This window comes from Panthera leo, chromosome A1 (genome assembly GCF_018350215.1).
Source record: "Panthera leo isolate Ple1 chromosome A1, P.leo_Ple1_pat1.1, whole genome shotgun sequence".
In the NCBI taxonomy this organism is placed as follows: Eukaryota; Metazoa; Chordata; class Mammalia; order Carnivora; family Felidae; genus Panthera; species Panthera leo.
This window is the reverse complement of record NC_056679.1, coordinates 144,685,956-144,699,306: the sequence shown is the minus strand read 5'-3', so window position 1 is coordinate 144,699,306 and position 13,351 is coordinate 144,685,956. Positions and strand designations below refer to the sequence as shown.

The 13,351-nt window shown below is 39.4% G+C and overlaps 1 protein-coding gene and 1 long non-coding RNA gene across 3 annotated transcripts in view; one reads left to right on the top strand and one right to left on the bottom strand.

Moving 5' to 3' along the window:
- LOC122222231 overlaps positions 1–8,402 on the top strand; it is a 36,682-nt gene extending 28,280 nt beyond the window's left edge. Inside the window, exons 3-4 of one of the 2 annotated variants that reach the window (XR_006203671.1) lie at positions 7,448–7,554; positions 8,280–8,402. This is a non-coding gene — a long non-coding RNA (uncharacterized LOC122222231). The remainder of the gene's footprint in view (positions 1–7,447; positions 7,555–8,279) is intronic. The other variant, XR_006203670.1, reaches the window with a different exon arrangement.
- CKMT2 (creatine kinase, mitochondrial 2) overlaps positions 1–13,351 on the bottom strand; it is a 36,951-nt gene that overhangs the window by 3,080 nt on the left and 20,520 nt on the right. Inside the window, exons 4-9 of the mRNA XM_042942496.1 lie at positions 13,251–13,346; positions 12,652–12,873; positions 10,213–10,298; positions 9,217–9,340; positions 8,394–8,528; positions 7,130–7,255 (exon numbers count right to left, since the gene is read on the bottom strand). Of these exons, the coding sequence (XP_042798430.1) occupies positions 7,130–7,255; positions 8,394–8,528; positions 9,217–9,340; positions 10,213–10,298; positions 12,652–12,873; positions 13,251–13,346 (789 nt within the window). The remainder of the gene's footprint in view (positions 1–7,129; positions 7,256–8,393; positions 8,529–9,216; positions 9,341–10,212; positions 10,299–12,651; positions 12,874–13,250; positions 13,347–13,351) is intronic.

Genomic DNA, 13,351 nt, shown 5'->3' with positions numbered 1-13,351 from the left:
CCGATTTTTCAGCAGAAACTTTGCAGGCCAAAAGAGTATGGCATTAATATATTCAAAGTATGACAGGAAAAATCTCCAACAAGAAATACTTTATCCAGCAAGGTTACCATTCAGATTTGAAGAGAGAGTGTTTCCCAAACAAAAGTTAAAGGAGTTCATCACCACTAAACTGGCCTTACAAGAAATGTTCAAAGGATTTCTTAAAGGGTAAAAGGCCATAATTACAAGAAAATTAGGAAGGAAAAAAATGTCATGAATTAAAGTAAACATGGAATAAATGCAGTAGAGCAGACACTTATAAAGCAGGTATGAAAGTTTTATGACAAAAGTAACAAAATCAATTATATATTTAGAAAACTAAGGGGATACACAAAATAAAATGTTTTATGTCTATGTTACATTAACACAAAGGGGGCAGTATAAATCAAGTTCTTTTAGAATGTGTTCGAACTTCTGTGGCCATCAATTTAATAGTCTCCTATGTACTTAGAATGTTACATAGGAACTTCATGGTAACCACAAACCAGAAACCTGTAAGAGATAGATGGACACACACACACACACAAGAAAGTCATCAATCTTGAGGAAAGAGCAAGAGAAGAAGAAAGGAACAGGTAAGAACTACCAAACTACCAGAAAATAGTTGACAAAATGGCAGTAAGTACATATCTATCAATAATTACTTTGATTGGAGCATTTATACCACTTAAAGGACAGTAGGTGGTGGAATGGATAAAAAACAAGACTCCCTTCAGACATAAAGACACATACAAAATAAAAGTGAAAGGGCAGAAAAAAAAGACATTCCATATAAATGGAAGCCAAAAAAACAAAACAAAAACAACCAGGCAGTGATACTTCCATCAGATAAAACTGACTTTGAAACAAAGACTAAACAAAAGACAAAGGACATTATGTAATGTTCTAAGGATCAGTCCAACAGGATATACCAACTGTAAATTTTTGTGCACCAAACATCACCGTTCCTAAATAAAGTGAATATTAGCAGACATAAATGTAGAAATTGATGATAATGCAATAATAAGGGACTTTAACACCCCACTCAGATCTATGGACAGATCATCCAGGCATAAAATCAATAAGGAAATAGTGGCTTTGAACAATATATCAGACCAGATGGACCCATTCCATCCAAAACCAGAATACACATTCTTTTCAAGTGCACATAGAACATTCTCTAGGATAGATAACACGTTAGGCCACGAAACAAGTCTCTGTAAATTTAAAAAGACTGAAATCCTATCAAGCACCTCTTCAAACCACAGCAGTATGAAACTAGAAATCAGTTACAAGAAAACTAGAAAAAACACAAGTGCAGGTTAAACAACATGCTATTAAACAACCAATGTTACTCAACAAAGAAATTGAGGAAATTAAAAAATATATGAATACAAGTGAAAATGAAAACTCTGGGTCAAAAATCTCAGACTGCTTTCACTGTGTCCCAAAGAGGGAAGTTTATAGCAATACAAATCTAACTTCAAGTAATATAAAAAGTATCAAGTAAATGATCTAACCTTATATGTAAGGGAAGAACAACAAACAAAACCCAAAGTGAATAGAAGGAAGAAAATCGTAAAGACCAGAGCAGGAAAAAGAGACTTAAAAACAAGAAAGAAAAATTTAAAAAGCAATGAAACCAAGAACTACCTCCTTAAAGATTTAAAAATTGATAAATCATAAGCCAGAATCATCAAAGAAAAATAGAGGATCCAAATAAAATCAGAAATCAAAAAGAAGTAACAATTGACACCATAGAAATACAAAGGATTTTACGAAACTACCATGAAAAATTATATGCCAACAAATTGGATAACTTTGAAGAAGTACATAAATTCCTAAAAACATATAATCTTCCAAAAGTGAACCATGAAGAAATAAAAAATTTGAACAGACTAATTACTAGTAACAAAGTTGAGCAGGTAACCAAAAACTGTCAAAGTTCCTGGACCAGATGGTTTCACAGGCAAACTCTACCAAACATTTAAAGAAGAGTCTATACCAAAAAACAGAAGAGGAAGAAAACCATCACAATACATTCTATGAGGCCAGCATTACCCTTACACCAAAACCAGACGAAATCACTACAAGAAACCTACAGGCCAGTATCACTAATGAACATAGATGCAAAGATACTCAACAAAATACTAGCAAACCACATTCAACAGTACATTCAAAAGACGATTCACCATGATCAAGTGGGATTTATTCTAGGGATGCAAGATTGAATAAATATCCACAAATCAACCTGATATATAACACATTATAATAGTATATAACACATTAATAAAATGAGGATAAACACCCTAAGCAAACCAAAGCATCTAACAAAATACCATATCCATTCACAATAAAAACTCACCAAAGTGAGTTCAGGGAAAACAGACCTCAACATAATAAAGGCCCTATATGACAAACCCACAGAAAAACATCATCTTCATACTCAGTGGTGAAAAAATAGAGTTCTTCCTCAAAGATCAGGAAAAAGACAAGGATGCCTACTTGAAGTACTTTTATTTAACATAATACTGTACTGCACCTAGTCACAGAAATCAGACAAGAAAAAAAAAAATCCAAATTGGTAAGGAAGAAGTAAAGCTGGCACTACTTGCTTGCAGGTGGCATAGTACTGTACATAGGAAACCATAGAAACTCCATCATAAAACTACTAGATTAAGTGAATTCAGTAAAGTTGCCCAATATAATATTAATATACAGAAATCTTGTATTTTATACAATAACAAAGTAGCAGAAAGAAATTAAGAGAACAATGCCACTTAAAATTGCACCAAAAAGAATATAATATCTAGGAATAAATCTAACCAAGGAGGTGAAAGACCTATCCTCTGCAAACTAGAAGACACTGATGAAATTTGAAGATTACACAAAAGGAAAGGTATGCCATGCACATGGACTGGAAGAATGAATATCATTGGAATTTCCATACTGCCCAAATCACACTGTATATAGATCAATGGAATCCCTACCAAAGCACCACTAGAATTTCCCACTAAACGAGAATAAATAATCTACAAATTTCCATGAAGGCAAAAAAGACCTTGAACAGCCAAGGCAGCCTTGAGAGAGAAGAACAAAGCTGCTGGTATCACAATTGCAAATGTCAAGATGTACTGCAAGGCTATAGTCATCATAACAGTATGGTGCCAGCATAAAAAGAGACACATAGATTCATGGAACAAGACAAAGTGCTCAGAAATGAAGAGGATGTGGAGAAACGGGAACCCTCTTGCACTGTTGATGGGAATGCAAACTGGTGCCGCTGCTCTGGAAAACTGTGGAGGTTCCTCAAAAAATTAAAAATAGATGTACCCTATGACCCAGCAGTAGCACTGCTAGGAATTTACCCAAGGGATACAGGAGTACTGATGCATAGGGGCACTTGTACCCCAATGTTTATAGCAGCACTCTCAACAATAGCCAAATTATGGAAAGAGCCTAAATGTCCATCATCTGATGAATGGATAAAGATGTGGTTTATATATACAATGAAATAGTACTTGGCAGTGAGAAAGAATGAAATCTGGCCATTTGCAGCAACATGGATGGACCTGGAGGGTATTATGCTAAGTGAAATAAGTCAGGCAGAGAAACACAGATACCATATGTTTTCACTCATATGTGGATCCTGAGAAACTCAACAGAAGACCATGGAGGAGAGGAAGGGGGAAAAAAAAGTTACAGAGAGGGAAGGAGGCAAACCGTAAGAGACTCTTAAAAACTGAGAACTGAGGGTTGATGGGGAGTGGGGGAGAAGGGAAAGTGGGTGATGGGCATTGAGGAGGGCACCTGTTGGGATGAACACTGGGTATTGTATAGAAACCAATTTAACAATAAATTTTATATATAACTACTAGATTTACTACAGTAAATCTAAAGACAAAGGAGACAAGAGTATACAACGGGGAAAGATTGTCAATAAATGGTGCTGGAGAAATTTGCTGGATGCAAAAGAATGAAACTGTACCACTTTATTACACCATATGCAAAGATAAACTCAAGATGGATTAAAGACCCAAATGTGATGGATGGAACCATAAAACTCCTAAGAGAAAACCTAAGCAGTAAATCCTTGGACACTGGCCTCAGCAATAGATCCATGGATAGGTCTCCTCTGGCAGATAAAACAAAAGCAGTAACAAATCTCTGAGACTATGCTAAAATAATGAAACAACAAATCAGATTAAAAGATGGGCAGAGCACCTGAATAGACATTTTCCCCAGCATGACATACAGGTGGCAACCAGACACATGAAAAGATGCTCCACATCACAAGTAGCAGGGAAATGCAAATGGAAACCAAAACGACACAATCATACGGTATATCTGTCAGAATAGCCAGCATCATGAAGACAAGAAATGACAAATGTTGTTGAGGATTTCAGAGGAAAAGAAGCCCTCATGCACTGTTGGTGGCAATGTAAACTGGTGCAGCCACTGTAGAAAATAGTTTGGAGGTTCCTTATAACATTAAAAATGGAAACACACACACACACACACACACAAAAGAAAGGGAAGGAAGGAAGGAAGGAAGGAAGGAAGGAAGGAAGGAAGGAAGGAAGGAAGGAAGGAAGGAAAAAGAAAAGACGGGGTGCCTGGGTGCCTCAGTGGGTTAAGCATCCGACTTCGGCTCAGGTCACGATCTCATGGTCCTTGAGTTCGAGCCCCGCGTCAGGCTCTGTGCTGACAGCTCAGAGCCTGGAGCCTGCTTCGGATTCTGTGTCTCCCTCTCTCTCTCTGCTCCTCCCCCGTTCATGCTCTGTCTCTCTCTGTCTCAAAAATAAATAAACATTTAAAAAAAGAAAAGAAGAGAAAAAAAACACCAGGGGCACCTCGGTTGAGCATCTGACTTCAGCTCAGGTGATGATCTCACAGTTCATGGGTTCAAGCCGCTGTCAGGCTTTGCACTGACAATGCAGGGCCTGCTTCAGACCCTGTCTGTCTGTCTGTCTGTCTCTCTCTCTCTCTCTCTCCCCACCTCTCCCCCACTTGCGTTCTTTCTCTCTCAAAAATAATCATTAAAAAAAATAGAAACACCACATGATCCAGTAATTGCATTACTGGTATTTACCCAAAGAAAACAAAAAACACTAATTTGAAAAATTATATCCACCCCTACATTTTTTGCAGGATTATTTACAATAGCCAAGATATGGAGGCAACCTAAGTGTCCATTGATAGATGAACAGAGAAAGATGTGATATATGTATATATACATATGCACATACATACAATAGAGTATTACTCAGCCATAAAAAAGACTGAGATCTTGCCATCTGTGACAATATGGATGGACCCAGAGGGCATTATAAGTGAAAAAATCAGAGGAAGACAAATATATCATTTTACTTATATGTGTAATCTAAAACCACACACACACACACACACACACACACACACACACACACACACACCAGAAATGGGACCATAAATACAGAGAACTAGTGGTTGCCAGAGGCAAAATGGGTGAAGGGAAGTGGGAGGTATAGGCTTCCAATTATAGAATAAGTGACAGGATGAAAGAGAATATAGTGTTATTATAATAGCACTTTATGCTGACAGATGATATCTACATTTGTGGTGAGGATAGCATAGCACAAGGAGTTGTCAAATAAGATGTACACCTGAAACTAATGCAACATTGTGTGTTAACTATACTTCAATAATAATAAAAAACCCAAAATGACCAAATTCCACAATACTCAGGAAAAAAGTGAAGTTCAATGGATGCAGCAAAAGAAAAATGAGGTCCAGACTCATCTGGAGCAAGGTGATTTACCTGATACATTAAGGAGAATCACGGTTTTCCTAAATAACAGCTGTAAACTCATGAATAAATTTGTTCATATGAATAAAAGTATACAAAAAAAAATTTTTACATAAAACCATCATTTAAAAAATGGAAGACAATACAGAATAATGTTCACAATGGTTTTCTTAGTGTTAAGTTAAATAAGTAGTGTTATTTTAAAATGTTTTTGGCATTTTTCTAGCTTTTATAATGGTCCCTATTAACTTATAGACTTAAAAAAATGTTTCTAGGTGGCGACTGCCTTGCTTTCCAGTAATAAAAATCTAGTTAATATTAGAAGCAGATAGGCCTAGACTCCAGATCTTCTTTATTCACTACACTATACATTATTCAGTAAATTTCAGAAGCTGTATTTATTTATAGCTCCTTCTTCCTCAAGTACTTTACCAGAGTGGGAGCACATAAGGTGATTTGTTTTGAGTGTTTCCTCCTTCCCTTTTCTCAGTTTTTTGGTAGGGATACCAATAGGCAATGAAATATTTGAAAGCTGGCAAGGAAGAAGAAAGAGCATCAATAATGCAAAGATTTAATAACCAGCCAATAAGTTATTAAGATTTGTATGTTATAAGAGGAAGAGACTTTTAAATTAATAATGGGCATAATACGTTCAATAGGACTATATCCAGATAAATTGGTATGACTTACGGGGATCAGGATTTAGCTGCATGTTATCTAAGTGTGTTCTTTATGCTTCGTCTCCTGTATCACTCCCGGCCTACCTACAGTTTATGAATGCTGTTCATCCTATGTATACACAGAATCTTACTTTATGAGCACAATCTTGTATGTACCTAGTGTATACATTATTTGCCATCTTTAGCCCCCAAAAATAAAATTTTAGAAACTATCAAGGATATAAAAATGCAGCATGTGGCCTTCACCAAAGTAAGTTCAGAATCAAAAGAAAATTCCACTATTTTACCACCCTCAGAGAGCATACATGTTCCGTGATATGACAGTGATAAAATACCACCATCCTTTTGCATAACTGAGCTCCTAATGCTGAAAGATTGCTGGAATACCTCTCGGGTGAGGGACTGACAACAGTCCCACCGTGAACTCCTTTACTCGCCTATACATTCTCAGCTTATGCTGTGCTTACCTTTATGCAGTTACTTCCCATGTAGGAACGGTACTATGGAATGAAACACTAACAGGACTCAGGACAAGGCCCTTTAGTGAATAAGGTGAGGCTCTTTAGGCTACTTCTCTATTCCCTTTTTCTCTTGGGCTAATACTTTTAGCTTGTGTTTGGAAAGTGAGAGAGATGTTAGTTACCTCTGATCGACCAATTCGATCTATGTTGGAAATATCATAAACATCTGCCACTGCTGCCGTGTCCACACCACCTGTGCCACGTTTCTGGAGCCTTAGGTTTTCCAGGATCTTGGAAAAGCGTGGATCCTGGGACAGGGGACAATACTGAGTGTCATAAGAAGCACAACAGATTCACCAGCATTGGCACATTCATTTAGAAAAGATGTACTGTAAGAGACAGTAACAGTATTTATTAAGCTCATACTTACTATGTGCCAGGCCACTATGCTAAAACCTTTATACCATGAAGTAGGTATTGCTTTAATTCTCATTTCACAGATGAGGAAACCAAGGCTCAAAGGAATTAACTTAATCAAAGTCACGCAGAAGGTAGCAGAGCTGTTACTAACTTCTGTATCACTTCTGACATTTGGATGCCAGCTTTGGTGAGTTGATTATTCATCTGTATAATAGTTTTCACTGTATAATTAAAATCATGAAGTTAAATCACATCAAATAACTTTCTTAACACTGGAATAATTTTCATTCTGTTTTTGGTACGAAGCTCATTTTCTTAAATTGTTTTAAAGTATGTGTTTTGCTAGTAGTATTTGCCTACCAGAATCCTTTTTCTTACTAATACACACATGGAGCTGAGGAAATAACCACTAGCTAAGTTCTTACTAGCGGAATGAACACAAGTGATGTGCACACTTCTAGGCCTAGACTTTAAATCTTTACATGGACACACATCCTCTCTCCCCTTTGCACAAGCTGGAACATGAGCCTGACTGTGACCATGCAAAGGGGACACTAAGACAGTGGTCCTCAAGGTACCGTTCCCTGACCAGCAGCATAGCATCACCTGGAAACTTATTAAAAATGCAAATATTGCATGTGAGCCAAGCTATCTGTTTTTACAAGTCTCCAGCCTTGAGTCTGCAGGTTCAAGTGTGAAAACCCCTATACCAGGAGAGACAGAGATGGAAGGAACTCCAAGGGGCTGGGCAGAGCAGCCTGCCTGCCCATCCTGACTTGTAACATGAAGGAGAATTTAAACTCTGTGTTCTTGAAGCCACATCTCTTTCTTACAGCATTTAACCTTTGGTCCTAACTGATACAAGTGTCTTTTGAAGTAAACTTAACCTTTTGTTGTTATTTTCTATTGTAGGTGCAGAAAGTAACAGTTAAGGAATGATCAGTGACCATTTCTTCCTCCACAAAGAAGGCATGCCTGAGCTTATCCTGACGGAACACAACAGGGCTATTGGCTACATGACATTACCTTGCTGAGCTTGGGGATCCTAACATGGACACCAGCCCGTAATCCTGTGCCAAGGTTTGAAGGGCAGGTCAGGATGTAGCCTAGTCGCTCATTCCACATGAATTCCCAGCCTCGCTCTTGGATTAGGCGTTCTACCTACAACAATGAACAAATGGAACTCTTAAATATCCATCTACTCACTACATCCCAAACACCAGGAAGAGACTTGTGTACTGTATGTTTGCCATGAATGAAATTTACGTAAATTTGTATTACTTCCTTAATAGAAAATGGTATTGCTATTATTAAAATAGTATTAAAATATTAATAGTATTTAAATACTATTTAAAATATTAAAATATTAAAATGGTCCAATCGAATTAAATTAGATGACCATGTAAAGCATTGAATACAGTATCTAGCACAAACTAAATATTCAATAAATGTCAGTTGCTGTTACTATTTTTCATGTGAGAATAGGAGAATATAGGATTTCTCAGCAGGTAAGGTTGTGGTCAGTTTACTTATGAACATAGTTACATCCTATACTGTCTCTATGCTTAGAATAGACAAGAACACTGTTAAAGAAATTGGAGAATAATTAAGATCCACAGACTTTTCCCTAAAACATGCTGGACTGGGGAGGGAAGCATAGGAACTTACTAGTAACAAAAAAACAGTCACCTATTTTTTGAAGCACTAGCCGGTAATCCTACCCCCAAAGAGTGCCATAATTCCTAGAAAATATTAGCCCCATTTTGGAATTCATCATAGTGTCTTCTTTCAAGAATGAAAATGTGATTTTATTTTAATGAATATTCAGAAATCTCTGATAACATCTTACTTCTTTTAGTCCACGACAGAATCGTTCAAATACTCTTTTCATATTGCCTCCTTTTTCCATAGAGATTACCCTGGTATGGTCTTCCTCATTAATCCAGATGAGAAATGTCTTGTCATAATTATGCCTAATGAAGAGAGAAATATGGTGTTGCACATTAACTACATTTGTTTCAACACATGAAAATTCCCTTTACTTCTGTAGCTTGATTGCTTCATTTCACCTTCCTCATTTCCTAGAAGGCCCTAATTCTTCCACTGTGCCTGAACAAGTAGTACAAAATGATGTTACCTTGACATAATGAAGAATAAGACCAACTCTAACCCTTAAAGATATATTTTTGCCCAACAAGATTATAATGGATGACAATAATTCAAATATGAATAACGTTTGGTTTTGACACTAATTCTCCTAATAAGTTCAACCAAAATCTTGTGCTGCTTAATTTTTTTTTTTTTTTTATCTACAGCCCAAGATGTTTGGGGTATAGAAGATTTCACATATGTTTGCTGCATAGATTCTTACTGTCCCCACACACTGAGCAAGTGCTCATGAACACTTCGCTCCTTTGGGTAGTATCATAACAACCTACCAAAGTACAGGAATCAAAGTGGACTGAGGACTGTTGGCCAAGATAAAATACGTGTATACTCGATATCCATTCTTCCTTGTAGGGTTTTGCTTAAATCCTCAATATATTTCATTTTCTGCTCTTTTGTTTTAATGTCATGAAACAGATTCTCTGTGAGGTCAAATAATAGGAAGCTAATTTTTCTTAAAAATAGTCTTTTTCTCATGCATAATTCATATAAACCAGCATACATTCTTACACATGTTAGAAACATTACAATACTTTGGTATTATACAAAGACACAATTTCTAAAGACTCTCTTCATTTAGCTCAAGCCAGGCATGCTGTCAACTGCAGGTTAGGACAAGCAGGTGATCTGAAGGAAATCCTCTGCACACATTGCAAATGTGAAAATGCTATGTCCATACCAGATTCCCCTGGCATCTGGCCAGTCACGGGCCATCCCAGCACATGTTAATAAAGGGGATACTGGCTTATCAAATAGAAAGTGGTCCTGCAGGCCAAAAGGGACAAAGCAGAAAGGAGAAATGGATGAGATCAGACACAAGGACAAGTGCTACGCGGCCAAATTTCAACTTGGTTGAGGTCTGTCAGGCAGTGGTTCTCAGGCTTGGCTGTCCACTGGAATAATCTGGGTGCTTTGTAAAAAATACTAATACCCAGTTCCTGCCCTCCCCCAGAGACTGTCTTAATTGTTATGGGGTCCGGCCTGAACAGTGGGATTTTTTTTTTTTTTAATTTTTTTTTCAACGTTTTTTATTTATTTTTGGGACAGAGAGAGACAGAGCATGAACGGGGGAGGGGCAGAGAGAGAGGGAGACACAGAATCGGAAACAGGCTCCAGGCTCCGAGCCATCAGCCCGGAGCCCGACGCGGGGCTCGAACTCACGGACCGCGAGATCGTGACCTGGCTGAAGTCGGACGCTTAACCGACTGCGCCACCCAGGCGCCCCAAGAACAGTGGGATTTTTAAAAGCTCATCAGATGGTTCTAGTGTACAGCTAAGGCCGAAAACCGTTAGCTTAGCCCAGACAGAAATACTTAATCACTATAGATTATGTTTACCCACCAGCACCAATGCTATGCCCTGACAGAGTAGGCCATGAGTGAGGGACACTATCTTGAAAAGTCTGTTACCCACAGCCACCATTCTCTCTATGTGTCTGGCATTCCTGGTTCTTTTATTGTCATTCCTTCTACTACAAAGTATTAGAGATGTAAAATAATTTGTAACTAAAAATAGGTATCATTGATTTAGTGGTCACTATGTGCAAGTCTGTGCTTGCATATTAATTAATATGCTTTTAATTTTCTTCAATCCTCACAACACTATGAGGCAAGTATAATCATTTTATGAGTGAGGAAAACTGATTCAGAGTAAAAAAACAACCTACCTACTATTAGGCAGCTAGGACATGACAGAGCCTAGATTCAAACTTGACCTGTAGGACTTCCAAGTTTGTGCCTTTAACAACAGTATACTACTCTTCATATCAAAATCAGTGTCAAGAGACTGGCATTTTTCTTAGTGTGTGTATACAGTAAGAACATGAATATTCAAATATGATTACATTGAAGTAAGAAATAAAGACAATATGGAGAGGGAAATCCCTTTATAATCTGTGAGTGAAAGGGGTAGGAGACATTAGAACAGGCTTGGTGACCTGATGCTGGAAACCTCAAGTGGCTACTTGAGGCAGAGTTGGGCTTGTCTTAACAGAACAAGCAGAGGGTTGGCCTGATGGCTACAGAGACCAAGAGACTGTGGTCTGTAGAGACAAGCACGCTAGTTCATCTGGTTTGGCGGTGGGACTTATTTTGTGGCATTGCATGTCCTGAAATGGCAGATACTGGTTTCTGCTTTTCCTTAGAGTTTAATTAAAAGTTACTCTTGAAGGGCACCTGGATGGCTCGGTCTAGTTGAGTGTCTGACTCTTGATTTTGGCTCAGGTCATCATCTCATGATTCATGGGATTGAACCCTGCATCAGGCTCTGCACTGTCCCCTTGGGATTCTCTCTCTCTCCCTCTCTCTGCACCTCCCTGGCTCATGTCCCCCCCGCCGCACTCACTCAATAAATAGACTTTAAAAAAAGTTACTTTTGAAATTGCCATCCTTTTTCAGCTGTGCTAAAAAAAAATAAGGGAAAATAAGGACTTGGGTTTTGTCTTCCCCAGTGTTAGAGTGAAGCTTTAGAGGACTCATGGAGGCGGCAGGAATCTCAGAGCTGGCTCCAATGGGAGTCAGGGCTAATTTCCTTTCCAGATTTTCTTACTTTCCAGGACTTTATTTGGGTGTGTCAATGGAGACCATCCTCCAGGTACACACAGGATTTCCACACTTAATTGTTCCTATTTATCAACAAGCAAGGCGATCCTCTATTAACCCCCACCCATGGCTCCCCAACCCACCAATTCCTTATTGGAGTTTTCTCTGCAGATTGTAACCACAGACTACTTTTGTGGCTTGGTCTCCAGTTTATTTTTTATTTTTTTTAATGTTTGTTTATTTTTGGGGGAGAGAGACAAAGCGGGTACAGGGGAGGGGCAGAGAGAGAGGGAGACACAGAACCTGAAGCAGCCTCCAGGCTCTGAGCTGTCAGCACAAAGCCCAGCTCAAGGCTTGAGCCCATGAACCATGAGATCATGACCTGAGCAGAAGTCAGATGCTCGACCCACTGAGCCACCCAGGGGCCCCTTGATCTCCAGTTTTAAGGCCTCCTCTTCCTTCCTTATACTAAACAAGATGAAGTCCCAGCTGGCTTCCTGTGAGGCCTCACTGTACCAACTAGAGCTCAGGGCGCATCCCCACCCCAGGCAGGGCCAGGTGGTTCAAGGGCCACTCACGTCTATGAGCCGTTGCTGGTCCTGCTCCGTCATCTCAGACAGCTTGTAGTAGCGGCCTGCCAGGTCCCCTTTGAGGCCCTCCAGGGCTGTGATGGCCACATTCTCTACCTCCCTCCGCTCAGCCCGGGTGCAGGCAGGTGGCAGACTCAGCCCGCGGATGCTGCGGCCTGTACGCACCCGAGATGACAGCACGTAGCGCTCATCAAACTGCCCCTGTGTGATCTGCCAAGCAGAGCGCAGGGTTACCACAGCCAGCTGCGGACTACCGTCCTGCCACAACCACTGTGGGTTCCAACCCTCTGACCTTCAGGGTCCCCTACAGGGGGCCCTCAGGCACGGTGCAGGACATGCTGAGCACATTTTGGAATTATGGGAGCGGAGCCTTATACACAAGGGGCAGAGCTACTTTATGCAATGCCATCTGGAATCCTTTACCGCACTAGCTTTGGGATTTAAAACAAAACAAAACAAAACAAAAAAACCCTTTAGGAAAGGCTTACAATTCTCAGTGATCAACACCACCCTCCTGTCAGGTGCTCCTCACTTCAGGCTCTGGCAGGCCAGCTTCCCGGCAAAGTACACAGGGGGCTGCAACCTACCTTGGATGCATCCAGATCTGTGGGGTGCTTCATCACCCTGGGGTCATAGCCATTGTGCCTTAGTTTGATGACAGGATCAAAAAGGTCAGCAAACACCTGCA